The 27,428-nt window shown below is 45.8% G+C and overlaps 1 protein-coding gene across 2 annotated transcripts in view; it reads right to left on the bottom strand.

Moving 5' to 3' along the window:
* POU2AF1 (POU class 2 homeobox associating factor 1) overlaps nucleotides 1–26,297 on the bottom strand; it is a 33,837-nt gene extending 7,540 nt beyond the window's left edge. Inside the window, exons 1-7 of one of the 2 annotated variants that reach the window (XM_080366879.1) lie at nucleotides 21,811–26,297; nucleotides 9,105–9,232; nucleotides 8,370–8,412; nucleotides 8,008–8,279; nucleotides 6,263–6,534; nucleotides 2,927–3,032; nucleotides 2,168–2,314 (exon numbers count right to left, since the gene is read on the bottom strand). In XM_080366879.1, the coding sequence (XP_080223005.1) occupies nucleotides 2,168–2,314; nucleotides 2,927–3,032; nucleotides 6,263–6,534; nucleotides 8,008–8,279; nucleotides 8,370–8,412; nucleotides 9,105–9,232; nucleotides 21,811–21,826 (984 nt within the window). In that variant the 5' untranslated portion in view covers nucleotides 21,827–26,297. The remainder of the gene's footprint in view (nucleotides 1–2,167; nucleotides 2,315–2,926; nucleotides 3,033–6,262; nucleotides 6,535–8,007; nucleotides 8,280–8,369; nucleotides 8,413–9,104; nucleotides 9,233–21,810) is intronic. The other variant, XM_080366880.1, reaches the window with a different exon arrangement.
* Between the last annotated feature and the right edge of the window lie 1,131 nt (nucleotides 26,298–27,428).

Raw genomic sequence — 27,428 nt, 5'->3', positions numbered from 1 at the left:
GATTACGTCCCTAATACCCTGAACCCCACCTAAGCACAGCACCCTGTTAGATTCTCAGCTCAGAACAGTAAAATTAAGTCATTGCCCCCAGCTCGAGCGCTAACCTCCTCGCTTGCACCCTGGATTCAGCAAAGGCACCAATAACACCAATTCATAATTTTTCAGAGTTATTCTCAGCAAGGATGAATGAAAATCTCTCCTTGACATGTACAGCCAAACTTTATTACCTAAAAGTTTGCTGACGCTGGAAAAGCCTCCGCCTGGATTTATTTACTTTCTTTTTTTAATGTGCAGCAGACGTGCAGCAGTGCGACAGGTTAAAACCAAAGTTTGTTGCAATGGCTGCAGCAGTGAGGATGCAGAGCTTGTAAATGGCAGGAAAGAGTAGTCTGGAGATGAGCATTGCTTGGATTTAGCAGAGAGTAAAAATTTCAAAACTCTTTAACTTAAGAAAATTAGAGATTCAATGTGACGCAGCCAAGTGGCTCCTTGCCTATATTATTACAGACGGTGCATTTTTTGCTCTTGATTGAATAAAGCAAGTTGTTGATATCACAGCATCTTGGCTGAGAATTTTTTGCAGAGCAGTGACTCATCCAGAACCTTGTCAAGTTAGACAAGGCGCAGGACAGAACCCTTCTGCTGAAAGATTATCCAGGACGGTTAGGGCTTGCGCTCCCTTTTTGTAACAACAATATAATTTATACAAATCAAATATTGACAAGTAGCTCTCAGCTGCCTGGCTATTACGTGTTTAATCCAGTAGAAAAAAAAACAAAAACCAAACCAATTAAAATAAACAAATGAATTGTAAAGCATTTCATGGCTTTGACCCCGGTGAGAAGCAAGCCTGTGTGCGTTTTCCCTTTTCATGTCAAGGGGAAAAAAATAATTAAAAAAAAACCCCAAAACAAAACACAAACCATCACAAGGCACTTCGGGAGGCTTTGTTGGAATCATCTGGATGTAAACCACTTTTCCCCACTGAATGAAACACCTGCTTTCCAAAGAACTCGCAACGTTACACATTAACTGCCTGCTCAAGACTTGGGGCTGGGTGTGTGCAAGGCAGAGCTTACGCACGCGGCGGGGGGGCTGCCAGCGTGCCAGGTCCCCCCTGGCACTGCCACCGCCACCTCCCCCGTCCTCGGGGCGGGGGGTGCCCTGTCCTCATATCAACTCAGCGGTGTGAAACTGTGAAGCTGCATGGCAGCCACCTACACTCAGCCCTGGTGTGAATCAAGGCAGGCACGTTATATTAATTCCATTTTATGGCCTATAGTGAAGTGTTTAAGCGACACGTTCCAGTATGCTTATCTCTGCCATGCAATCCCTTCCAAAAATTCCCCCTTTTCTAATGTGCTTATTTGCTCTTCAGGGCTGTTGGGGTCTGCCTGGCACACAACTTGGGTGTAGACCCCGTCCAAAGGAAGATTCGTGAAGCAATAGGGAAGCGAAGATCTGGTCATATAAAAAATGAAAACTCTGGTATGTTCTGGCCGTACAAGTGTCCAGTTTCTCTCATGCCCTGGAAAATCTTCTTGATTTTGCATAAAATCAAGAAAATATTTTTTTTTTTTTTGATTTTGCATAAAATCTTCTTGGTTTTGCAAGAATTTGAAAAAATTTGAAAAATGTGCCTCATTTTGAAGGCTGTGCCTGTGTCCGCAGGGTCACAGCTGCTCTCTCTTCAGCTGGCTTGAGTTGGGACACCATTTGTTGCTCCCGCCTGGGTGACACTGGCATCAGGGGGGAGTTTCACACCAGTATTATTGCTCCTGCTCACACCCCACAGCTGCCTGCAGCCTCTGGGGACCCCCCTCCCACGCAGGCACCACGCAGCACTGGGGGCTCAAGGCAGAGCACGCCCCGTCTGCCTGGCCGGCCGTCAGCAGACTCAGAGCCAGGATCTGCAGACAGAATTCCCTTTCCCCCACCCACACGCTAAAGCTGTTTCCTCTTCGACAGGAGCCTGAGGTTGGCTGCAAGTGTAGTCCCGGGAATAACCTGGGAAGCTGAATCCTAACACGATGGGAAAGGATGCTTTGGTCAGTCTCCATCACTTACTGACGCCTCGCCTTCTGGGACAGTTTTTAAAGGCAGCGACACTGAGGCTTTCGTGGAGGTTTATATTGCTAGCAATTAAAACCAGAAAAGCTTTGCCTACCTGAAGGACTTGGGCATACCCATATGTTGCAGCAAGATGTAAAGCTGACTGCCCTTTGTGGTCTACAGCATTGACATCTGCTCCTGTCTGGATCAAATCATAGACAATAGCTGGCTGCCTGGCAGTGACAGCCACCAGCAGCGGAGTCTGAAAATAGCAGGACAGCAGATAAAACGTGAGCGGTTAGAAGCAGACGCCGTTGTAAAACCGTACGGGGAAAGGCAGTCTGGGCTGAACGGCATCTAGAATCCCACGGACTGGGGTGCGTAACCCGAAGGCAGCTCACGGGCAGATTCTGAATCCCACATATTCGGACCCGTGGCGTCACCAGATGGGGGGCATTTCCCAGCTCCTGCTGAACTCCCTCTAGTGCTCCTCAGCCCTAATTTGATGACAGCACAAGTCCAGGGGCTTTGAAATGCTGCTCGTACCACGTGCAGCACTCTTAGCGTAAGCCTGCTGTTCATAAAACCCTTGGCCTCAGAGACTGCTGCCAACATACCCGTATTTTCCTGGACCAGTGTGGCCTTAGATCACTCTATGAACCATGGGCTGAAAAGAGAAAAAGCTCATTCTCACCCCACCTAATTTTAGGGTCCTGCCAGAGGCACCGAAGCAAGGCACATCAGTGCCCAAGGCTTCCTTGGCAGTAACAGAGGGGCAGAGCTGGATTTTACAAGCCATCAGTTACTCTCAGTCCTGCAAAGTCCGTGCCCATCCCAAACACCGCTGCCTGCGGGAGAAAGTGGTCCGTATTACCTTTCCTCTGTGCTCCTTGGCATCGAGTCTTCGCAGCAATTTCATGCGCTCTGCAGCTGCCAATGTATACGCTCTCATACCTTTAGCTGCATAAATATGTAGAATTCTAAGACAGCAAATAAAGAGATCGATCACTGCTTGGCCATGAACCACCCTGGGAACAAACAGTTTTACAGGGTAGCATAGCCCCTTTGGTGGTTTTATACCCAGCGTTCCACAAAACCGTGCCATAAGCCCCAAAGGACTATGACCTTGGAAGCACCCACTGCCACGGAAAGGGCTTCCTACCTCAAAATAAGCGCAGGGCTCAGAGCCCTCAGCACTGCTGAGCTTTGGCACGCTGTCTCCTTTCCACTTCAGCGCTTTCTTTCAGGTGGGATTCGTGCCTGTGCTGGGAGGTATCTAAGCCCCCCCCCCCCCCCCAAAGCCCAGCGTGGGGGCCCGGTGTTACCGCACCGCCCGTAGGTATCACTTGTCGGGGGGTACAGCCGCGCATGCGTTGGTGGTATCTCACCATTCAGGGTAACAAACAGCCCCTTCTAAATGGTGCGTTTGTAAACAGCCTGTTAAGCTCTACTCCTTTATCAAAACGACTAGTGAGAGGTACAAAGCCCTTACCCTGTGCGGAAGACACAGAGTTGTCACAACCCGTAGCAGTTAGGGACTCACTATCGGCCCTTAGCAGTGGGGAAACCACTTCGCTGCGTCATTTGGCTTGCCTGGCTGTATGGCTGGAGGTGGAGAGAATCACACAGAGCTACTCGCCACTTCCATCCCCCCAAGCCCTACCCGCGAGGGCATGCACAGGTAGTTTTGCAATTCCCCTTTGCTCAGGAGGAGACCATCCTACAGGCAGTTGTACCAGACTCTCCAGACAGCGACATTTGAAACCTTTTAGTCAGAAGGTGGGAGGCACTCATTTCTTTCCACAGGTAATTCTGCACCCCAAAGCCACACCTTGCAATTTCAGAAAGTAGAATCACAACTTTACGGCTAGTCTGATTGTCAGTCAAGCTCAGCATTAGCTGTGGCTGCACACCCACACATCCCCAGGGATGCACATAGAGGATAGCGGTGACTGAATGAACACCCGAACTACGGGAGTGCTTCTGTGAGGAACGACTGCTTGAGTAAACAGAGCCTCCAGGCTGTATTTGGATCATGGAGTTCCTCCTTAATCTGCTTTAATGTGCAACACTAGCAGTAAATCTAACGGCTAATCTGTGGTTCTATCCTGCACGTAGGTTATTGAACTAATTGACTGCTAAACCGATGCTGGGTTACCCTTTTGGATAGGAAATAAAACACTCTAGGCATGTGAAAGTTACTGCAGATCTTTATTGAAAAAGATTTTGTCTTTTTCTAACCAGAACAACCCAGAAAGAAATTCTGAAACAGTTCATCATTTTTTTATATTCACACAGAGAATTTACACACATTGGAGTGAAAGAAATTTTAAAAGCAATCTTAGCAACCACAGGCTTGATTCACAACTGCATTATCCCAGTTTTACCTACTGAATGTCTTTGTACTCGTAAAACTGAAGTAAGCAGCGGTGAACTAAGCTCCTTCTCATTAATTTCTTTGCTGGGTTTTTCTGCAAATGTAAGCCACTAATTTCAATGCACCTGAACTACTGCTATTTTCAAACAACTTTATGATCACTTACATGATATATTGCTTATGTCTTCCAGATTTGTCAATATTAAATAAGAAAGTATGCTTTGAAAGTCCTCGAGACTTTCAACCTGAGCTTGCAAACCTCACTCAGGAATAAACTTGAAATATTGCCTGGGTGACAACTGGAGTGCTGGACACCAGGTAATAAAGAGTGCAATAAATTATTTTGCAGTTAGTCTTGCAAATAATAAAATCACCTAAGGATCCTGGGCTTTAGAAAGCAGAAAAACCCAGAGAAATTGTGTTCACCAGCCAAGAGTCTCTTGTTTATTAGAAAACAATAAACAGGGTTAGAAGGGGATATATCCCTGCAAATATATTTGCCTGTGGCATGGCACTCCTGAACATCAACAATAATATTTACAGTTGCATCAGAGGAAAAAGTAAAGCTACTTATTCTCCAGGAAAGAAAATCAGAAAGCTATAAAGAAAATATGTGCAGCTGTGGGCTTGGGAGACTACAGCACAGAGAAACTTTCCATTGCAGCAAGGCAAAGAGAGGTCACTAAGGCTCCTCAGCTCAGCACAACATCACCGACCCCACACTCAAATGCTACAGAACCAATGAAAGTATCGTCATCTAACAGTGATGCCATGAATTCCTTGTTAGACTGAAGTCCAGATTTTGGAAGACCCTGTCTTCTCAATGATCTCCTGATATAGGGCCGTGTCTTGCAATCCTGACTCGGGTAAACTGCCGGTGACTTCAGTGGGACCAGGATCTGTCCATTGGTAGAACACGCAGCATTACCAGCCAGCCACAAAAGCAGCCCACCGTCTCCAAGGGGGGTATCTCAGAGTCCAATAACATTCTGCAGCTGACAGACCATGACTCCAAACCACCATCCCACACCTACAGCGCTGCCTTCCAGTGGCAGGCAGGGTGAGATCTTCAGGTTACACCTTTGTGGGAACTCAAACGTTTCATCTAGGCTACTTTGTGTTGCTCTGTAAGCGGGGATGTCTGACTGCACGGGTGGTCAGTTCAGCTGTGTTGACTTTCTGCCTTCAGCCTAACGCACCTGCCTGCGCCAGCAGAACAAAACTACGCTGTACGTTTTCCTATTTTCCAAAGGAGCAGTGCAATTTAAGAAAGAAAAATGTCAATTTAGACCCCTAAAATGTTTTCTAGTGGCCTGGATCAGGCAGAGGTTCCTCCGTGGACAAGGCAGAGACACCCACGTAAGGCATTTCTGCTCTGGAAAGCAGTCCTGTCGAACTAGGTCTTGCCAACAGAGGCGAGTGTACCCTCACCAAACGCGACCGTTGGCCACAGCTACACTGCAGGGACGTCCACTTGAGACCATGCCCTGTGCCCGAGGATGAAAGTCGCCTTGTGCTGATGCTGAGCGCAAGAACTACGCAGGATTGAAAGCCTGCCCAGGAGAGACGGCAGGAAATGTGACAGCAGAGAAATCTTGTGCTGGGCCCCAGGACAAAGCGAGTTTCACACAACACACAAGTCACGGTGTGCTAGAGGTGGACTCTGAAGTTGCAAGTAAAGTTCCCCGCCCCCCCCCCCCCCTCCCCCCGCCTGCTTCTCCTCTGTACTCAAAACTCACTGTGGTGCCAGGTGGAGTATTGAGTAGGGGAGGATCAGGCCCCAGCTGTGCAACTTAAAGCCCTTCAACAGAGAGAGCATGGTTTAAAACATACGTATCATTGTCTTCATCTTCTAGCAGCAGCTTCTCAATGGGCAGCGTGCCGATGACTCGTCTGGCATCCTCCAGCTCCTGGGGGGCTGGTTCAGGGATGGAAATCGGCAAGGGCACGAACTGTGGCCCGGGAAGCGTGGAAGAAGCTGGCTGGTACTGCAGAGTGGAGGCTGGCAGCGCAGAGAGGGGCTGTGCCCATGGGAAGTAGGTGAGAGGGGGCTGCTGATCCGTCACCTCAAGCGGGGGCACTACAGCAGGGGGGGTGCTTCGTGGCTGTTAAAATAGAAGAGAAATAAAACAATTGGCCAGGTGGAGCGGGGGGGGGAAGGACACAAAACGGTAGGCTGAGGATGCTCAGCGTCACTTTTACCATCCCTTTTCCTGTCTCGGTAAAGCAGTCGACTGCGTGTAACAGTTTTCCCACGCTGGCTCCCACGAGGGTGGTGGCTGTGGGTGTCCCAGGTGTTGCTGCCAGCACCTCACACTCACGGCAAGTTCCCTCTAGCTTTCTGTTCCCACTCCCACCCGCGCTGCAAGCCCATGAGACAGTTACACCCCATGCTGAAAACTGCCTTCTGAGACAGTCTTTTTTTTTGCAGGTTGAACGCATGGGCGCAACTTTGCTGCCACAAGGCTGAAGGCAGCAAAAAACAAAAAAATTATTCTGGCCTCTGCGACAGTCCATCCTGACCTGTCCTGGCAGCTGAGGCAGAGCAGTGGGTGGAATGAGAGCTCTTCCTCACCAGGGAAGGGCGCAGGATGCTGGCACGGGCCTTTGCTGATTTGGTGTGCCAGTTCCAGCAGCTGAACTGAAACATTAATAGGAAAATCTGAGTTTCATTGAAACACAATTCTGTGCCCTTCTCCTCTAAGGAAGAACAAATCACCTTGGGTCAGCCAAACAGATTTTGTCCAGCCTGAAACCAAATATTCTGCTATGTTTATGTGCTATTTTGCCCTTGCTTTTTTTCTATCTTCAAATAGCAATTTTTGAGACATTTATTGCCAAGTCATTCCCCCTGCTTCACCTTGTGGATGTGTTTCCTGGAACCCCATTTACCTTTTTTTTTTTTTCTTTCTTTCTTTCTTTTTTTTTTTTTTTTAAAGTTTGGAATTAAATAGTGGTGAATCCCGTGGATACTGCTGGGATCTCTGCTGGGACTGTGTTCTAAGTACTTGTCCAGCAGCATTTATTGACTATAATGTGCATCAACTCAGTGAACGACTTTAATTCCGCTTCCTCAGGTACTGCAAATCCCAGCTGAAGAACAGCTCCTGAGGTTGGAAGTGTCAACAACAGCAAATGTAAAATTCCCCATCATTATCCCTGAGCTGCAAGCAGTATCCTCCTGCTGTAAATAACTGTTCATAGACTTGAACAAACTCAGGGCAATGGCAGCTCTGCTGCTGACTCGAGGAGAGATGATTCATTTCCCAGGACAACAGCAAAGAACAGCGGATGTGTTAATGACACTGAGAGTCCTGAGGAGCGCAGAGAGCTGGGGAAATGGCAGTGAAGGTGCCTGATTTCAGTGCAACCACCACTTCTTGTCCTGCTCAAACCATACGAATGGCCGGCACAGTGCAGACAGGGCCAGTGCTAGAACAACTACGGGGCACCGCCGTAAAGAAACACAGCATTACAGTAATTAGATACGTTATACTAATTATAGCCAGCAATCCCCATGGCTCTTGCTCAAAGGTAGGAAATTTGCTATCATTTACACTGAGGTATTTCTGACTTACTGCAAAATTGGTGATGAGTGGCTGAGAAGTGTAAGTCAGAACAGATGAAGGTCCAACCAGCGTGTAACTGGGACACACAGGCTGGACATACATATCTGCTGTGTACGGACAGCTGACCGCTTCGTGGGACACGTAATCAGGGTAAGTGGTCCACTGAGTTAAAGGCTGTAAGGATGTAGGAGAAGCCTGGGAGATCCAGCCCGAACAGATTGCTCCTTCATCTGCGACAGACAAGGCAGGGGCGGCAACATCCATGTCAATGCAAGGCTGGCCTAAAAAACAGGAGAGGATTAAACCCCAGTTCAGCGTAGCCTTCCCTGCAGCGGGGCCGACAAACACTTAGGAAGTCAGGGAAACATTACCCATCGGTGAATAGGAAGGAAGTGGCTGATGAGGCAAAACAACCTAGAAGAGAGAAGAAAAATATCCATAGATTAAGACCATAAGCATCAAACTCAGTCCCCTCCGAGAAGCTATTACATATTCGCTAATTAGCATATTATTATATATTATTATTAGCTATTAGCAGCTGATTACCAGCTGCTACTTCAGTGTCAGCGCCCAAAGGTTCCCACCTGCCTCCTGGGAAGGCCCCAGAGAGCTGACCCTGGCAGCCAGCACACATGTCCCCAAAGTCCATACGTCCCTTCAGCTCGAGGGGACCTTAAAAACTATTTAAACCTTGTGATGCAGGGGGAGTTCCTCTCCCAGTCACTGTGCTTCCTCCTGGGAGGACAGGTAGGGGTAGGCTGAAACTAGGAAGCGGACAGGCAAGGATGGCTCCGGCTGATTTTTGGTGCTCTTGAACAAGCTGCTTGGCTTCTGAGCCACCTTCTGTTCCTGGGAGTTAGATCCTGCCCAGGGCAAAGCGCTTGCACCCTTCCATTAAGCTAACGGTGACCGAAGGTGCCCAGCACCCTAAAGGCGCTCCACCTTTCACTGTATCTCCAAGTAACGAGGCTGTATTGCCTAGAGAATGCTTTAGAAATGCAAGGATTTCTCTCTCATTGCCAAAGTATCGCCAGCTGGTGCCAGGGCTGGTCAATCATTTAGCTACTGAGGAAGAATTTTCTGCCTGTGTTTGTTTTTTCTCCTACCGTTGCAGCTGCCGTTGCACTGGCACTATGAACATTTCCCCGTTTCCTTTTCAATAGCTCCTTCACCGGCTCTTTGACACGGACCCCTTGATAAGGGCGAGGCTGCGGCTGCTGTTCTGGAGCAGAAGCTGAGAAAAAAAATAATAAAAATATTGCAGGTGACATTTATTTTCCTTTCCTGCCATTTGCACAGAGCCAAATTCCTCATGGCAGCCTGCTTATCTGCGGGCTGGACTAGTCAGCTTGGCTACAGTCCAGACTCATGAACATTTTCTTCCTTAGCTACTAAAGTCTTTCGACCCCTATGTGATGTCAGACGGCACTGGCTCACTCTCTGCCGTTGCTGCTTGGATGCTGCAACCACACGGATGATGAGGACAAACCTAACCTGAAATAAGTATGCTTGCAATTTCCCTCCAGCTGTTAAATCGCTGCAGCAATACCCAGAAATTCAGCCTCGGAGGGTTTTGTTTTGTTTTGTTTTGTTTTTTTTGCAAAAAAGCATTCATCCATAATTCACAGCCCAGGAGCTGGTGCAAGCCTGGCAGCTGGGATGGTCTGGGAGCCGGAGCTGGCAGCTTCCCTGTCCTGCTGGCAGGTGATTTTACGGTGTGCAGAAGCCGTGTTCTATCAGCACAGGGTGTATCCACAGACACGTTCTGTTGAATAGGTAGGAATATTGCTCTGGCTGTTGGTGAAAGCCGGGGGGCCGCAGTACAAGGCAAGGGGGTTGCTGCGGATGCGCAGGGGATAATACCCCGTTCCCCAAAGCAATGCCTATCAACAGACCTCCCCTCCCCACCGGGGCGGTTCATACAGGTAAAAAGCATAGCAGTGGTGAGCCACACACTCCGAAAAGGAGGTGGAAAAGGCCTCCTCTCTTCAAAACTTACCAACCAGGTAGACAAAAAACAACAATAGAGAGAGGGAACAAAGCTGGTTTTGCTCAAACTGCCTCTACACTTACTGTTTCATTCTGCTGCGTTCAGTGAGGCTTCGGTGTGTCGATCGCGATGTTCTACTTTTTTTTCCCCTTTTTCCTTAACCCTTGAACCTGAAATTCTATTTCCTTGAGGATTCTGACAAAAACAGTGTGTTTATTTTATTCCTCATTCCTCCTGACTTCACCTGCGTGCATCTGCTTTATGTTGCTTCAGTGCCACTGATCCGCAGTGCAGCGATTTACACCTCTCTGCAGGACAAATCAGACTGAGTATATCCAACAGGCGTATAACACAGATTGCTTAGTAGATATCTAGCCCATAACGTCACATAATTGCTGGCCAGGTAGACACATAAAAAATAAGTAGAGATTAGATATTCAAGAGAAATATATGATATTCTGCCCGTAGATGCAAGCTATCAACGCAACCCAAATTAGAACAGCATCCTCATTTGGAAAGCCGCTTAATTCATCACTAATCCGGCACGCAGACCTCGCAGCTTTGCGAACAGGCTGGTATACGTCAGTGCCATCCTTGACCAGAGTCACGTTTCTGTTCCAAACTGAGCTTTGCTCACAGACCGGCAGGGAGGTTTCTAACCCGGCGAGCTGGGATGTGACACGGCTTCGCAGATGGTTGTATTGACAACACATCTCAGAGCTTACATTCATAAACTCTGATCCATTCTGAAAAGTAAACCTTACAGCGACAAGGGCCTGTGGCAATGCCTTGGGACGAGCGAAAGGAGAGGAAGCAGGGTTCTTCATAAACTGGTATTATCAGCCCATATTTTATGCGAAGTATTTGGAGGCAACTGATAGCAGAAGGAAGCCGTAGGGTATCAAAGCTCAGGGAGGCCGATATTTGTAAAGCCGCTGATAGCAGTAGTGGCTACCTGCCCCTTTTTACTGCACTCTGATGTGTAAATATGCTAATTGATCCATTTCCATTTCTAAAGATTGCAGCTGGCCTTTGGTTTTATGAAGCACAGGTGGATATCCAGCTCAAATCTTAAACTATTCTACCCAGGAAACATTTACTCAGATTTACTCTCACATCACAGAACAAGATGAATCATTTTACTTCCATCATCTCTCCCCGAGGAGAAAAACTTGGAGGTGTCAGTGGATGAGAAGCTCAACATGACCCAGCAACGTGTGCTTGCGTCCCAGCAAGCCACCTGGACTGCACCCAAGGCCAGCAGGGCAAGGGAGGGGGGTCTCCCCCTCTGCTCCACTCTTGTGAGACCCACCTGCAGGGCTGTGTCCACCTCTGGGGCCCTCAGCATAAGGAGGACATGGATCTGTTGGAGTACGTCCAGAGGAGGGCTGTGAAGATGGCCAGAGGGCTGGAGCCCCTCTTCTGTGAAGCCGGGCTGAGAGCGGGGGTTGCTCAGCCTGGAGAAGGGAAGGCTCCGGGGAGACCTTAGAGCACCTTCCAGCACCCAAAGGGGCCACCAGAAAGCTGGAGAGGGGCTTCTTACAGGGGCGTGTAGCGACAGGACAAGGGGGAATGGCTTTCAACTGAAAGAGGGTAGATTTTGATTAGATATGAGGAAGAAATTCTTCACTGTGAGGATGGTGAGATGCTGGCCCAGGCTGCCCAGAGCAGCTGGGGATGCCCCGTCCATGGAAGGCCAGGCTGGACGGGGCTGGGAGCAACCTGGGCTGGTGGGACGGGTCCCTGCCCCTGGCAGGGGGGTGGGACTGGGTGGTCTTTAAGGTCCCTTCCAACCCAAACCATTCTCTGAATCTGTGATCCCTCCCAGCTACATGCAATTGTATGTGCACCGAGATGTTTCTGTTGCACCTTTCCAGGGGGAGAAAACCTGAGTCTAAATACAGACATTGTACGTCAGCCTCAAAAAATGCTTAACAGAATAAACATTTCTGCTTTAATTTCTTCTAAAAAATGAAATACTTCTTTCCCTTCAACTTTGCTCTACCATTAACTCTTTCTGACTCACTACATACCATTTAATCATGAAATCTTGATTGACCATTATAAATATTGTGGTATTTATACACTACATTTATGCATTGAACTGTCATCTTTGTTACCTTTATGCATATTGGGAAAATACTTTAAAGTAGTAGCTGAAGGAAAGATGATTTTTCAGCCTTTGCCTGATCTACCTTTGCTTTCTGTGGACATTCTTTCTGGGATTTTACATTGGGTTACTTGCATTCTCATGAATCCTGCGGCTTTGGAAATGCAGTTAACAAAGAGAATTAAGGTCACTTTAATTCTGCATGCAAGCGTTTGCAAGGGCTTTCAATGCAGTTCACATTTTGCTTTTTAAATTTAATTGGTATTAATTCATCTGGGCGCAAACAGATAAAAAAAACCAAAAACAGGCAGTGCTAGAAAGTGCTGTGGTATGAGCTGTACTGGGAGCTCTGAAAAGGAGCTGAATACTAGACAGGAGGTCTGAAAAAAGACCATCATAAAAGTGCTTTCTTGGGCTTATAGGGAGTTTATTTACGTTTGGAAATTGTTTATTTGCACTTCACTGAAAAGCTCTTCAGATTCAGACCCTGGGGCTGTTCTTCATGCTACATGAGAAACCAAAGCTCCGCTGTAGATCTCCTGATCACAGAACCATTCCTCTGGTGCAGGATCTTATCCCTGAGTCGTCTCACCGATTTCAAAGGGCCTCCTTGCAGAATTGGGGTGGGGAAGGATGGCAGTTTCTGGCTCCAGGTTTGGGGGATGGGAAAGAAGAAATTTACAGTAAAAGCTGACAAATATACCTATTCAGAGTTTCCGGTGTAAGCAGAGTAACCAAAAAAAAAAAAAAAAAAAAAAAAGAAGAAAAAGAAAAAAAAAGAAAAAACCCCCCAAGTCTGCAGAACATATTTCGGTTCCCCCAAGCTGACCTCCAGAAATAAAAATAATGTTAGCGCAGCTGCTTTTCCACTGTTCAAGTGTGTACCAGGTCTGAGCATTAGAGATGAACCACAGCAAAATGACTTTTGGCTTGACAGTACAACTCCTCATAAACCAAAGAAATACGATCGTTTAAAAATAAAAGCATTTTGAGAAATAATGACAATTAAAATATCCTTGTAAAGGAAGTACCTGGATTTGGTAGCCCCCAACTCCTTATACCAAAGCTGTCTTCATAAACTATGAAGCCTGCCTTGGGCCAAGTTTCAATTACATTTTATTTAAGTCATGAGCTGCAAATGCTCATATTCCATTCAGATAAAAAGGAAGAGCAGTGTTTGTGTGCTCCAGTCGTCAAGTGCCCGCTGTGTTCTACCTTGTCTCATACGACCCAAGGACCACAGAACAGCCATATGCTGCTCTTCCATAGGCACCGGATCTCGACTTGCAACTGCTCGCTGAAGTTGGAGCAGCGTGAAGCATCAGAAGTCAAGAAAGAAGGAATCTAATCCAACCAGCAGAAAGCTCTGCAATGGTTTCTACATCTAAATACATTTTAGCTCATTGCAATGCTTTTGTCAGGCTGCCTGACAAATCCATGGGGTGTGTATATGCTCAGGTTCCTTTCATCAATGTTATCACCTACTGTATTTGTGGAATGCCGACAAAAGCCTAGCACTAGCCTCGAAGACTTCTGAGTAATCTTTCAAAGTGGCTGGATAACACAACAGCTAATGGAAAGGTACCAAATGCAGCAGCCCCACTAGCTCCGAGTACCAAGTGACAACAGAAGACAGCCCACAGTGATGTTTGGCTCCAGACCGCTCTGCATCTCAGCCTGAGATGCACCCAAAGGGCACAGACAAGGCTGAAGGTTGCCACTCTCAGCGGACTCTGGATGAAGATTTGACAAACTCCATCACTGTTGTTGTTAGGGTCAACACACTCAACCCTCTGCGCTGGTTACCCCTCTGCCAATTAGTTTGCACCTCGGAAAAAATATACATTTTCCTGCCGAGTGAGTCCAAGTTGTGCTGCACATGGCCAAGGGGGATCTTGCTCTCTGCATTTGGGGCGCAGCTCCAACCCAGAGCTTCGGGCATGTGCTTCGCAAGACCCCTCGCCCAAAGCCAGCAAGACACTAAGCAGGCTAATGTGTTGGGTGGAAATCTTAAAACCCCTGGCCTTCCGTTGTTTGTGCTCACCTAACTGAGAGATGTCCGCAGCACCCCGTGCAGCAGTCAACAGCATCCCATTTTGGCGTGATACTCGTCATCCCCAGATTTTTGCCAGTACAGTATCTATACACATACAGGTTTTTTTTAAAGATACCCGCTTCTTAATAACATCCATGAAATGCTGGCTGAAGTAAAAGATCAGACAGGGAAAGCATTCCAAGACACTGCCAAACATGTGAACCAAGCAACTTCAAAACACATCTTCCTCTACGTTTTTATTTAACCATTGCTGAAATTGGAGGGAAGATAATGGCAAAACAGCTGTTGGAAGACTGCAAGTATTGAAGCGTGACAAGTTTCAGATCACTAAACTTCTTATTAGCACCACTGGCCTTCACAGACACATGACCTGCAGATCAGTTTAAACCTTCATCCTTTCAAACAAGTCAGAACGATTTCCCATCGGGCAATATTCAGTTTGAAATTCACAGCTAATCTGTCAGGGTCTGCCTGACTACCTGCCTGCAACAGCAAACGACACACTTGTCACTGCTTCAAAAGATTTACTGTTTCTTTGCTCACACACCAACATGTGATAAGCTTATCAATTGATCAGCATTAACAGTGTAAATATTTTTCTCTTTTCTTTCACCTCCAGGATAATAAAAAATTGAAAAGAAACAAGTACAAACCTTTTTCTTCTTTGTAGTAACACCAAAAAGCAAACAGTAACTCCTGAATAACAAAAAAATAATTTAGATTTCAATTAATGAACTAGTGAGTTTCTGGCTTGGATATTGAAGTCCAATTTACATTAGGCAGCTGCTGACATTTTTATTGTACACATTGAACTTTGGCTAACAAAAAGAAAAATGTGGCTTGGCTTTGCATACCCAACTTGGATGCTTAGACTCTAATCAAAACCTCTTTACGATGAGATATCAGTGCCCATTTTGCAAGGAACTAAACATTTCATCATGATTTGTCTGTATTTTACATTGACTTCAGATACAGAACCCTTCCAAAAATATTTTTGTAAAAGTATTAAAGCCAGTAATATTATTTTGGGTATGTTGCTGCTATAGAAAATGGATTATGTGATCAGAGCTGACATCAGAACTAAACCAGCTGCTTTTGTGATATTGATAACATTCCACAGTACATCATGGATCGCACTTTGATGAAATGTAGCTCTTAACAGCTAGGCAGGCAATCCTTTGCCTGGGGATGATTGAACCAGGTCCCCTTGTATTTACACCCAGCCTACCTCACCGTTCGTAGCAGGGGACCAGCAAGGAAAGACAAAGCGATCTAAGCCAATCCTCAGCTCTGCCAGGAACCCTGCACAAAGTTGAGGGGTCACCCATTTGGTAGATCTCCAAAACTATTTGGCTGTCCAAAGATAAGTGCTTTAATACAACTGTCAAAAGCACTTTTCAGTGGTTTTAGAAATGCCTGCGAAGGAGGATCCGCACTCCTTAGGTGGGCAGATCCCCCTTCAAAACTCAGAACATTACAAATCTATACAACCAGGAGAAAAACTGCCCTTACTCCTTTTGGCTTTCTTGTGTTTGTACTGCTCTTAGGACCACAACCCGCCAGTCCTCACAGGAGTATTTAGGTGGTGCTGGACAGGCAACCCAGCCGCAGCTATTCCCATGGGAACAGCCAGAGCCGGGATGCTTCGGCTCTGACCGCACCACCAGTACCCATTTACACCAGGTGGTAAATGGTGTAACATTTATTGAGGTCTCTGTGCTCCCTCCAGCACAGCCATCCAGCTGAGAGGCTTGAAGTGCATTGCAGAATGAGGTTTCCCTGTTCACGGCCAGAGATGATGATTCCTGTCCTTATTTGCTGGCTTATTGCACAGTTTCCCTCAATATGTTACTAAGAGTGAAAAAACACCAGAGTGATCTTTCTTTGTCTCTGCTTTGTGGTAAGTGCAGGGCAGGGAAACAAAGCACTGAAATCCATTTAACTGTCCAAGATCCCAGATGTAACACGACAGGGAGTCACTCAGGAGAAAGGCTCCTCGTTCCAACTTCATCCCTAGCCCTCAGCATCCTCCAGGCTGTGCCGCTTTTTTGACTGATCCGACTGATCTGTCAAAAGCGAAACACTCTGAAGCAACCCATCTGCAACTCATGCCCTTGGAAACGAAAAATGAGTTATTTCTACCAAGATCCATCTGAGCGAGCTGCGTTGGTGGTAACAGGCTTGGGTGCCCAGTGAGAACCGGGTCGCTGGTCCCTGGCCCAAACTGGCTAATACAGACCTGAGTAATGCATCCTCCGCCTGGCCGTGAGAATTAATAACCTGCCATACTGCGATCAGACACAACGTCACGTGTACAGCGTTGCCCAAAAGATCATGAGACAACTCAGAAAATGTTTATCCACATTCCATTTGGCTATTGCTTGCTTCAATAGCCTTTCCATCTGCAACGGTATGCCTCAAGGCCCCAGATTTGCATGTCAAGGTGCATTTGAAGGACTGAACATGCAGCACTTGTGCATCTCACACATCCCAAATCTCCTTTGAAGTGTTACCAGCATTTCTGGTATTATTTTCTATACTTTTTGTCACACTGCGGGTGGGTATTTCAATAAAGATTTCGTAAAATGCGAAGTACTAAGCAAACATCTGGGCATAGAATCTGCTCTACAATAAACAGAACAACTCAGAGCATGAGCAAAAGGGCTGAGTGATGGTTCATTGCTCAGCATAAGGAAATGAACTTAGGAGGGTTCTGAGCATAATTACATCAATACACTAAATATTTCACTTGCTTACTAACAACTCGGTACAGCATTTGACTAGGTCTCCTTCTGCTCTCTTACATAGCACTCTAATTACCAAAGTCAGTAAAACATATTAGTTGGACAGTAGTATATTTCAGAATTATGCACAGTATCTTTATTTTTAGGTGTTTACCTGCAGTTGGGAGACTGCCAGGAAACAAATCAGCCTTGGATTCTGGCAGATCCATGTGCCCTTGTACCCTGCGTGCACCGTTCTTGGGGCTACGGTATGGTTTTGGCTATTGTCCTTTTAAAAAAGGTCTCCATCACACCTCGGGATGATCTACGTGAGGGGCAGCCAGGAGAGCACTGTGCACACTCCACATTCTGTTCTGACGGAAGGTGTTGCAAATTGGCAAACAAAATATTAACTTTCTATTTTTCCATCTGGATAGAAACAAAATCAAGGGGAGATCTGAAGACACTTGGGAAACAGCATGAAAGACTGGCTAATAATCCATTCTGCTTTGATTACTCTAACAAAACCAAACACGCAAACAAGAAAAAAACCAAAAACCCCTGAGCTTCCAAGTGCCAAACGAAAGTTGGATGCACTGGACATACAGCTGTAAGGGCTACTAAAAATTATCTGTTTCAGAACAAGAGAACTCCTATTACAAAGGGGAAGCTGAGATAGACAGAAAGTGTCTTAACCATAAGTCTCACCCGCATGTCCTAATTCCTCCCAGCCCATAATACTCTTTCCATTTTAGTAATGCAGGCTTTCCATTTAATTGCTTGTGTGGTCATTCGTAGACCCTGACACCTGCTTTGTAAAGCATGGATGGGCTCAACTTTCATACTATCCCTCTTTCCCAGTGGGGTTTTACCAAAATTAAAACTCACAAGGTGCAGCACATTGCAGTTTCACCTCTCGGTCTCATTATCTGATACTTTCAGAAAGGCTGCATAGAGCCCACATCTGTTGTGGGCAGAAAAGGTTCTGTGCACTTCACAAGCCTTTGGGAAGAGGTTTTCAAAGGTGCAAACTCACACTTCTCAGTTGCATGGGAATCCAAGCAGCCAGCGGAACAGCTCGAAGAGTGGGATGCCTGCCCATCGGACTGCAACAGGAGCCGAGTGCCCGAAGCGTTTTTAAAAACATCACCTCAGTGTGAAACTTGCAGAATTTCTACCTGCTTGCATACCCTCTCATAAGATAAACCATTTTCATAAGGGGGATGTTCATTGTTTTCAACATGAGGTAACTATCTGCATAAAGACACGTAAGAGGAACGTCGCGGGTGGTGCCCAGCAGGAATCTCCCATCCCTGGAGGGCGGCCGGGTTGCTTCCATTCAGCAGAATCCTGCTAAAAGCTGGGAAGCCCCGACCAGTCACTTCGCTCCTGCCGTGGGAGGGGATGCTTTCAGGCTGAGACGCTCGCTGGGGTTTTGCTGAGCGGAAGCTCTGGGCCCCACTCCTGCAAAGAAGTGCACTGTGCCGTGACCCTGCGGGAACCATTTCCAGCGCGCAGGGCCAGCCATGCGAGACTCCCTGGAGGACAAGAGCCTCTGCCCAGCGCAGGCTCTTAGTTTTCCTTCCGTTCCTGCAAGGGCTTTCTACAGAAGGGTTCCCTGGGGAAAGAGGAAACTGCCCTTCAGAAGGTGCCCATGAGAAATGCCCTCTGCTGAGGTCACACCTATTTAAATGAGTTCTTGGGTCATTCTTGGGCTTTCAGTTAGGAAGAATTTTTTATTCTTTGGTGGGTTTTTTTTTTTGTTGTTGTTGTTTTGGGAAAACGTATGGGAACTATACCGTTCCTTTTGAAACCTCCTGTTTTGCTAAAAAGCAATTTTAATGCAAGTCAAGGCATCCTGATGGAAGAGGTTGCCAGGACTTCTATGTAGCCTCCTTCCACACAGGTACAGATTGAACAAAAATTTCTGCCTCTGCCTTTGCTTTCGGGCTGGCACTCCACTTGACTGGAATTGCAAATGCAGCTTCTTTGGCTGGGGAATGAACGCGGTACCAGGAAGGCAGGAATGCCTTAGCATCCAGCACGCCCTTGGTGCCTCTGGCAACGTAATGGTGCATAACCCCCTTATATCCCCATATTCCCGACTCATCCTGCTGTTTAAGCATGTGAAGCTGGACTCAGTAATTGTCTTGGTTTTTAATACAGCCTCCTCCAGAGATCAGGACTATACTGTGAAATTTGCAAAGACGCTTCCAAAATTAAATGCCTGACTCCAGCTGACTTTCACTGGCGCTTCAGCTTGTGCTTCCCTTTATCTTCCTTCTGGCTCAGTTATTGCAGCATCTTTGCTGTCTCAGACAGATCCCAAGCAGGATAAAGGTCTCTTTTACATGTACTTTTACCCCGGTACCTGGTGGTATGCCTCTCTAGCCTGGTTAGTCCGAAGTACAGCAGCTTGGACCGCAGGGAAGCGATTTACCTGCAGGGTGTGAACTGTCAGACCCTGACATCCATCCCAGGGAGTGCATGGGCAGGTGTCAGCCGAGGTCTGCTTTACCTGGCTGGCAGCACAGCACCACAGCTGTGCAAAACCAAACAGGTGCTCTTGCCAGGATCAGAGCGATCTCTTTCTACGCTGAATATGGGATGCTTTGTGCCGTACTTGGGGAAAAGCTTCAGCCACTCCTCAGAAGCTCCCCACAGACTTATTGCCCATCTATCCAGGATGCCTTTTTGCCAGAATACCCAAGTAACTCATTTTGGTCTTAATTGTACTGAAACTGCATGGCAGAGGAAAGCTCCTCCAATTTTCTAAGTAGGGAGCAGAGCAGGGCTTTTATGCCCTCGCATTAGCCTAGGGCTTAAGCAAGCACACACCAAGTTCCCTGGTCATCCATACTGCCACTGCACCAATTTATACTTTAGAGCAAGCCAGATGGCACTGGAACATCCATGTGGTCACAGGTGGTTTGCACCAGATGGTGCAGGAAACTTGAGGCCGCAGCTGGTCACACTAACAGGAAATATAGGTGCACCAGAGACAGCAAATGGAGACTCACAGAGAAACTGAGAAGTCTAACTTCCACCGAAACCTTTGGGACCTGGCACCTGAATACCTGGACTGACCTGAGCAATCTACCTACAGTCACACAGGGGGGTCTCCAGAAGAGCAATTGCACCCAAGCTGCCTGCATCCCAGCCATCAGAATGCTCTTCGTGTCTGCCTTCAAAGCTAAAGCACATAATCCATTACTGTAACGGTACAGAAAAGCAGGGTTAATAAGGTACCAGTTCCATGTCAGAAAAAGGAACCCTGACCGTGCAATGACGAAGACAGCAAATGCCAACAGTAAGCACAGGCTCAGCCAGGCAGCCACCTACAGCAATGTCACCTCAGCCCTTCCTGTGCCTTGGTAAATGCGATGCCAGGCTGCTCTGGCAACCTGCCCACGAGTCAGAAGTCTGGCCCACTCCACTGGCTGCTTCATCTGACCGGCATGAAAAGGTGTCCCTCAGCAACAGCAGTGAAATCAAGGCAGTTATTACATCTCATACAGGCTTTCAAAACAGCCAGGAAGCATTGCTGTAACAGGAGATCCCAGGCTTGAGAGGCTCAGGGGGCACGGAGGGGCAGGCAGGTATCGGCCAGAAGCTGCCTTGTCTAGAAACTATCAACAGGGACCGGCTGACATCAAGATACAGGTTTTGATCTCTTCTCACGCAGGCTTGTAATTCCTGCTTACCTTTGAAAGCCCTGCTTGTGTCAAAGAAAAAACACAAAGGAAAAAATACCAATTCAGTTACCAATTTTGTTCTGCCTAAAACATCAGGTTGTTAGTATTGCTTTGTCATTGCGGAAAACAAACAAATCAACCAACTAACCATTAATGGACTTCTGAGATGGAAGATTAGATTCAAATCTTGAATCTAATCATCTTCCAGCATGCTCCACATCATATACCTACTGATTCTGAAAACAAGCACAAGATAAATGGGGAAATAAGGTGTGTTGCCATAGTGCTCCCGCTTGCCGCTTAATACTTGTCAAACAAATTGAAACGTGATTGAATAAGCAGTCAGAGCTCCTTGCTACAGGACGTTACAGTCTACAATATAATTTCACAAATACACATTTGAGCTTGCAAAGTGTTCAACTGAAAAAAAGCAGGAGAAACGTGCAACGGAGAGAACAGACTGAAATGTTAATAAGCCCAGAAAGGCATATGCATAGTAAACCAACCTCTGAACAACCTACAAGCTATTATATGAAGAAGATTAATGTGAGTTCCATATCAGATAAGTCACTGGCAAATGTTTAAGAAATTAGCCTCTTCCATTCAGGTATATGGTATTATTCCAGGTTAATGGAACAGCATGTTGAAATACAAAGGATGGCAGCAGAGTTGCAAAAATGAGCATCATCTACAGGTCCATACAGTGAGAATGAAAAACTTGCAAGAAGCAACCACCTACCTGTATTATGATCAGTAAACTATTCGAGCAAAGGTTGGTCAAGAGGAGTGAAATTATCTTGAAAACAAGAAAACTGATTTCCTGTAAAGTCATAACTGTATTGCCTTCAACTGCTTTGTTCCTTATCTTTTTTATTAATTGAAAAAAGTACACATCAAAAAAAGCACAAAAATACGATTTCTCACAGGTTTCACTTTTAAAAAGGAAAATTTTCTGGTATGTAACCACCGTAACCTTTGATATAATACCTGCATCCTGTTATTGTTTTTATGAATCATAGTCTTCCACTTGATTCATAGTGATGAATGCCAACAAAGCAGCAGTGCTGCCCTGCGTTAATATCCCTGCTGGAAAATTAGCATCATGCCTTATCATTTGCCTCTCTTGAGCCATGCATCTCTTGGTGAGCATTGCCTCCCATGCTATGCTAATGCTTACTTATTCATTACAATCTTCAGCTTCTATCGCAGTTATGAAAAACAAATCAGAGCTCACTTACATTTTTGCCAGTGCATATTCTGTGTCAAGACGGAGTCTTTTTTTTTCTCTTTGATGAAGATAGCTTGGCTTTTTAATAGCTACCGTGTATTTGACTCCTTTACGGGGATGTGGCAACTGACTGTCAGGATGTTTCTTTCAGCTTTTTAAAAGCCCCATGTTCCCGCTGAACCCTGTGATGTCATCACATCCTCCAACCACAACCACTTCTATATTTTCCCTCGCTCTGTGTTGTTCTTCATGATGCTAAACAGTTCCTCCAAGAGCAGCGGTCTCTGGAAGATATTATGCACAAAAAGGCACCTGGTATCACCAAAATGTATTTGAACAAACAATCAAACCTGGGACCTGCCACCCGTGGGGCTTTTACCATAGATTAGCAAAATTAGGTCAAAAGGTTGCGCAGCAGAAAAAACACAAGGGTCTTTTAGAAAGATTTTGACCTGTGGCAGTAAGGATGCTCTTGTTTCACACAAGACAGCGTTCTGCTGCTTCAGGTGGCAAAACTGTTGGCCCCGTGCACCGCAGCTGGACCGAACCAGCCCACATGCCATGTCTGCCTGGCCCTTTAAATGCGCAACGCTTTTAAAATACAAAACCTGAGTGTTTGCTCCTGTCTTATGAGAATCTCAACTCCCTGGGGCCACTAAATTTGAACTTATGAGGAAACACCTGTAAACACTTCAAGCCTCATTAAACGAGGACGTCCTTAATTTAAAAAAGAAACCCTTTTTTCTGTTTTGCTTTTATCAAAATAAAACACTTCCTACTAAAGAAGAGATGGCACTTCCAAAATAGCTTGCAAAGCCAAAGGAAGGCTAAGAAAGACTTGCCATAGGAGTTCAGATAAATTCTTGGCATGAATAATGGCACCATTATATTTTCCCTATTCACACCATTGCGTGAACATAACCTCTTAAACCTCTTAACATTCTTTCCTCTAAAAATCAGACCATCACAATGAATTTTCACATGTAATACTGGCTTAGGAGCTTCATTCCTAGAGAAATATTTCTTGGAGGCTGCACAGTGACTTCAGGATTCTGGCATTCTTATCTTCCCATTCAGTTTTTAATCACTGAATTGCTGTGGTCCCAAAGTTTGCCCTCACAAATTTCATAAAAAGAACAGGGCAGGACCTGGCCAGTTCTTTGGCCAGGAAGCTATTAAAATAATTTCATCCTTTCAGAGATGCTAAACTAGGTCCACTTTGTGAACCATTTTGCAGCATACCATTAGCGTTGCATTTAATGGAAAAACCCAGATTACTCAAATGAAGATGAATACTTAATTATATTCCCTCTAGTTCAAAGACTTGTCCACAAACCAGAGAAGCAAACCCCAAAGCAAGCAGAATGGAAAGAAATAAGGAATGTGTGCCTTCACATTGCTGCCCTTCAAAATAGCACCCACCTCCCCAGTACTCAGGCATGAGGACATTATTTAGCCACGTTTTGCATATCTGCAGGAATGTTTACTACCAGCCACAGAGTATAATATCCTCTCTGCTGCTGAAGTGCTTAGTAATAGCAGGCGATCTGTCAGCTAATTCTTCACAGACAGGCAGGCATGCTACAGTCTGAGTCTTGGCCCGATACAGCCAGATGAAGTGGGGAAGAATATTGAAACTGGCTTCAGTTGCGTCTCGGTTACACCAAAGAAGGAAGAATTTATGGACTCTAATATCACCGATAGAAAAGCGATATCGTATTTCTCCCTAAACTAACGGAACTTCATTTTAGAAACCTCTTATATTTGTAGAACAGAGATAAATGGTTGTAATGCAACAGGAAATCTCTTCCTGACAAATTATGTCCTTTGAAAGCCAGGGCCAAATCATATATTTAGATTTCCTTCAAGCTTACAGCACAAGGCAATCTCAAGGCACACTGGGAGCAGTTCCTGGAGTTTGGCTCGAGTCAGAGCGTAAGACAACGTCAGAGAGCGTTTACAACTGTACTCTGTTACAGTTTTCTTCTGGAATTACCTGAATTCTGACATCACAGAGCTACTGGAAAACAGCGTGGTAAATCAAGTGTTTAGGCAAGTTTCTGCCAGGAACAAGACCTTATTTTTAAGTATGAGAACACAGCCTGTGTACACTTGTGCTCTTCAGAGTAGCAGAAGCACAGCCTGAGATTTGTACACACGAGGTCCTATGTATGTATGAAAGCAGAATGCACAATATATGAAAGTAAATATACGGGCTTCTATTAAAAGAACCTACACGTGCATATCATCTCACCTTTAAGTATATTGTGATTGTCCTTAGAAAAGGTGTGTATAACATGAAATCACTCAAGATTAAACTGTTTTTAAGGTCTTTATGTCAATACTTTAAAAATACGAAACCAGGCAGATAAAGTCTTGTTGTAATAAACATCTAAAATGAGGAAGTTGCAAAAAAGGGCATGTTTTCCACAGATAAAGCAAGCCAGCACTATTTTGGGGGTCGATAATCACCCATTTCCATATCTTACACACTGTTACCAGATAAACTTTTGATGTGTTAACGAAGAATCATTCTCCAAAAAGTAACTTCACAGTTATACATTAAGGTATAAAGGGGCACATGCGTGTAGCTTGGTGATTCCACACCACACCAAGCAACATAAAAGCTCTGTCAAATGTGAGGCTCTTCTCATTTCATGCATTTTACAGAAAAAATGCTTTTTGGTTAAGGACCGTTTTACTAATGAGGTCCAAAGGAAGAGACAAAAGCAGAGAAAAAAATGAAAAACATCACTTAGCAAGGATTGTATTTGTGTCTTCCTCTGACAACTGTTTGTAAATTATGATCCAAGTTTATAGCCTGTAAAAAAGGGCTCGAGCCCAGGCTACTGTTAGATGATCAGACGGCACGGACAGCAGGGAGGCTGCCTGTGGACAGCTGTACATTTAAGACACTCAGAAAATTAACTGCAGCCTTTGCCACTGGATGACGAGATGCAAATCCAGCTGCCTCTGGTCATGCCTTGACCCGCTCACCATAAGACCAAAGCAACAAGGTCTATGTCAGGCTACGTGTAAGAGTTACCCGACCCTTGGTTTGGCAAGGAACATCCCTGCCCGAAGAAAGGGTGCAATTTCTCACGTTCCTGGTGGCTACGTGGAGCTGTGGCCAGAGACCGCAAGATTCACAGGCAGCGTTATAACCTGGTCTGACCGCCAGACACAGCTGTTCAAGGGATAACCTGAAATTAGCTGCAAAGCCCTTCAGAGCACCCCCGCGCCGTGCACAGCGCAGAAACTCTCCTCTGCAGGCCCACAGTGAGATGCATTTCTCCTAAGCGGGGTCGGTGGCTCTGTACATGCAAGAGCCAGTTTAGGGTTGCAGCAGATCGAGGTGGATCCCTGCAGCTGATCTCAGCAAGGATGGTAAGAGTGGAGCGCCAGGATGGCTCAGACTGCATGTGCCTTACCTCTTCTTCCAGCCAAGATGATCCAAGTGTGGAAGAGCGATGCCCAGCATCGGCCTTTCCTTCACTAAGGTATGTGGGATGTGTACCTCATCGGACAATACCAGCTGGAAAAACAACACGCCGCAGCATTCAGAAATCTGCAGCTCCCCTGACAGCTGCCAAGCAGCGGGCAAGACTTTAACCTGAACGCTCGAAGAAGTTGCAGACAAATCCATCTTTTCCTGTTTTACACGACAAAGGCTGCCCCTGTCTCCCATCTCCGCCCGTGGGCAGCGGTGGATTCCCAAAGCCTACTGCAAATGGCAAAAAGCCCTACAGCCTCTAAAGCAACCTCTTGCCACGGGTTCCCTCACCACAGAAACGCAGACGAGCAGGGTCAGGTGGCTGAGGAAGGCAGTTGTTCAGGAATCTCACAGCTAAGCTCCCCGCAAACACCTAGGGATACCTACTATAAGCCTGATGCTCCTGTTAAGGAGGAACCAAAACCAAGAACTGTGCCTACTCCGTCTGGTAGCAACATGGCCCTGCAAGAATTTTTAAAGTATACAAACGATATAAAATCAACGGGATATATTATGTTTGACAATCTGAACCTAAGCTTTATCTCACTCCCTCATCTCTTTGATGTTGTCTTATTCCCAGGACAGGAGCTGAGCTCATAAGTAATTTTCTTCTGAAAGCAAATAATTTTCTTCTGAAAGTAAATCAATGCTGCTGACAGATGTCCTGGGTGTTGGGTTTTGTTGTTGTTGTGGGGTGTGGGGTTTTTTTTTTGGTTTGGCTTTTTTTTTTTTTAAACGTGTCAATATTAGCCCTTTAATCCTGCCATATAATATAACAAGTATGAATATATGAGTAATGGCTTGATATTTCAGAAAGCTTTGTGGTCTGCAAACACAAACATTTACCTTTGAGAACACAATAAGTAAATTAATAAATGGATCACTGCCTCATAGGTTTGAACGTTTAAAAGACAACCACGCTTAGAAAAGGTTCTCGTACTTCTTCCCTAATCAATCAAGAGAGAGAACAGAGGAAATGAAAAGTTGAACCTCATTTGAGGCAACAAGAGCTAACTGAAGAGATTTGCTAGTTCAGATTACAAATTCTATAACCCTATATAATTCTATATATATCTATAATTCTATATCTTTATTTCTTAGCATGACACTGTACATGAAAACGTAGCAAGAAAACAATCCAGAACCAAAGCCCACAGAGTACAAGGGCAGGATTTGTTCCAGCAAGCTTATGTAAATCATGTCATCAAACTTCACAGCATCACAACACACCCTGCTGAAATCCCTTGGCAGAACCAGAAGAACAACCGGCATCTCCAGAGGTACGTCACCCACCTCTGAAACACCTTCTGGAGGTGCTTCTCCCTTTTAGTAGACCACAGGGCAAGACAAGTACAATGAGCCTCCTAATTCTGGTAATTTGATTAGGCATCAAAAGAGCAGGATGAATGAAGGTCTAAAAAGCCTCAAAGCCAAAGCCTTTCCCCAAAGTCAAAGTCTGCTGGATGCAGAGATGTGCTATGGCTTTCCACCAACGGTGAGAAGGCAGCTGATCTCCTTGACAAGCATGAGGGACACGACAGCTACCAGGAACGAGGGCAGAGGAGCTGCGCAGTGTGACGGGACTTCTCCTGCTCTGTCTACAAATCATTTACCAGTGAATGAGTCCTCAAACACTTCTAAGCGTGTTTGAAGCAAAAGTGTTACTTCAGTCAACAAGGTGGTGGTGGGTGGGTGGGTGGAGAGAAAAATGTTTCAAAAAAAATATCAAAAAAATAAGAAAATTTCCCATTTTCAGCAGAAGCTGGGGCTGGTGTGAAGGTTACCAGGACTCCGTGAGTCACAGTAGGAGGGAGATCTTAACAACCTGACCAGGTAGGTGTACCACGCAGGGCAAAAGAGGCTTTTAATGACAGCTCTAATAAGACTCTCTGGATAATGCCAGAATTTATTATGTGCACCACTGAACATGGCCTAAAAAAATAAACGAAGGACACATTTCTGATTTGGGCACAGGAAAGAGTCTGATACAGGTAGAGAAGATGGCATCTCCTGCTGGGACAGCCTGTGCCGTCAGCTTTGTACGTTGCAAACTCAGAGACATAGTAATTTTGCAGCAAACCCGCATCAATACATAGTCCTGTGGGGTTTTTTGTGGCTTTGGGGGTTCTTTGGTT

This window comes from Falco punctatus (assembly GCF_963210335.1).
Source record: "Falco punctatus genome assembly, chromosome: 16".
NCBI lineage: Eukaryota > Metazoa > Chordata > Aves > Falconiformes > Falconidae > Falco > Falco punctatus.
This window is presented reverse-complemented; position numbering and strand designations above follow the sequence as displayed.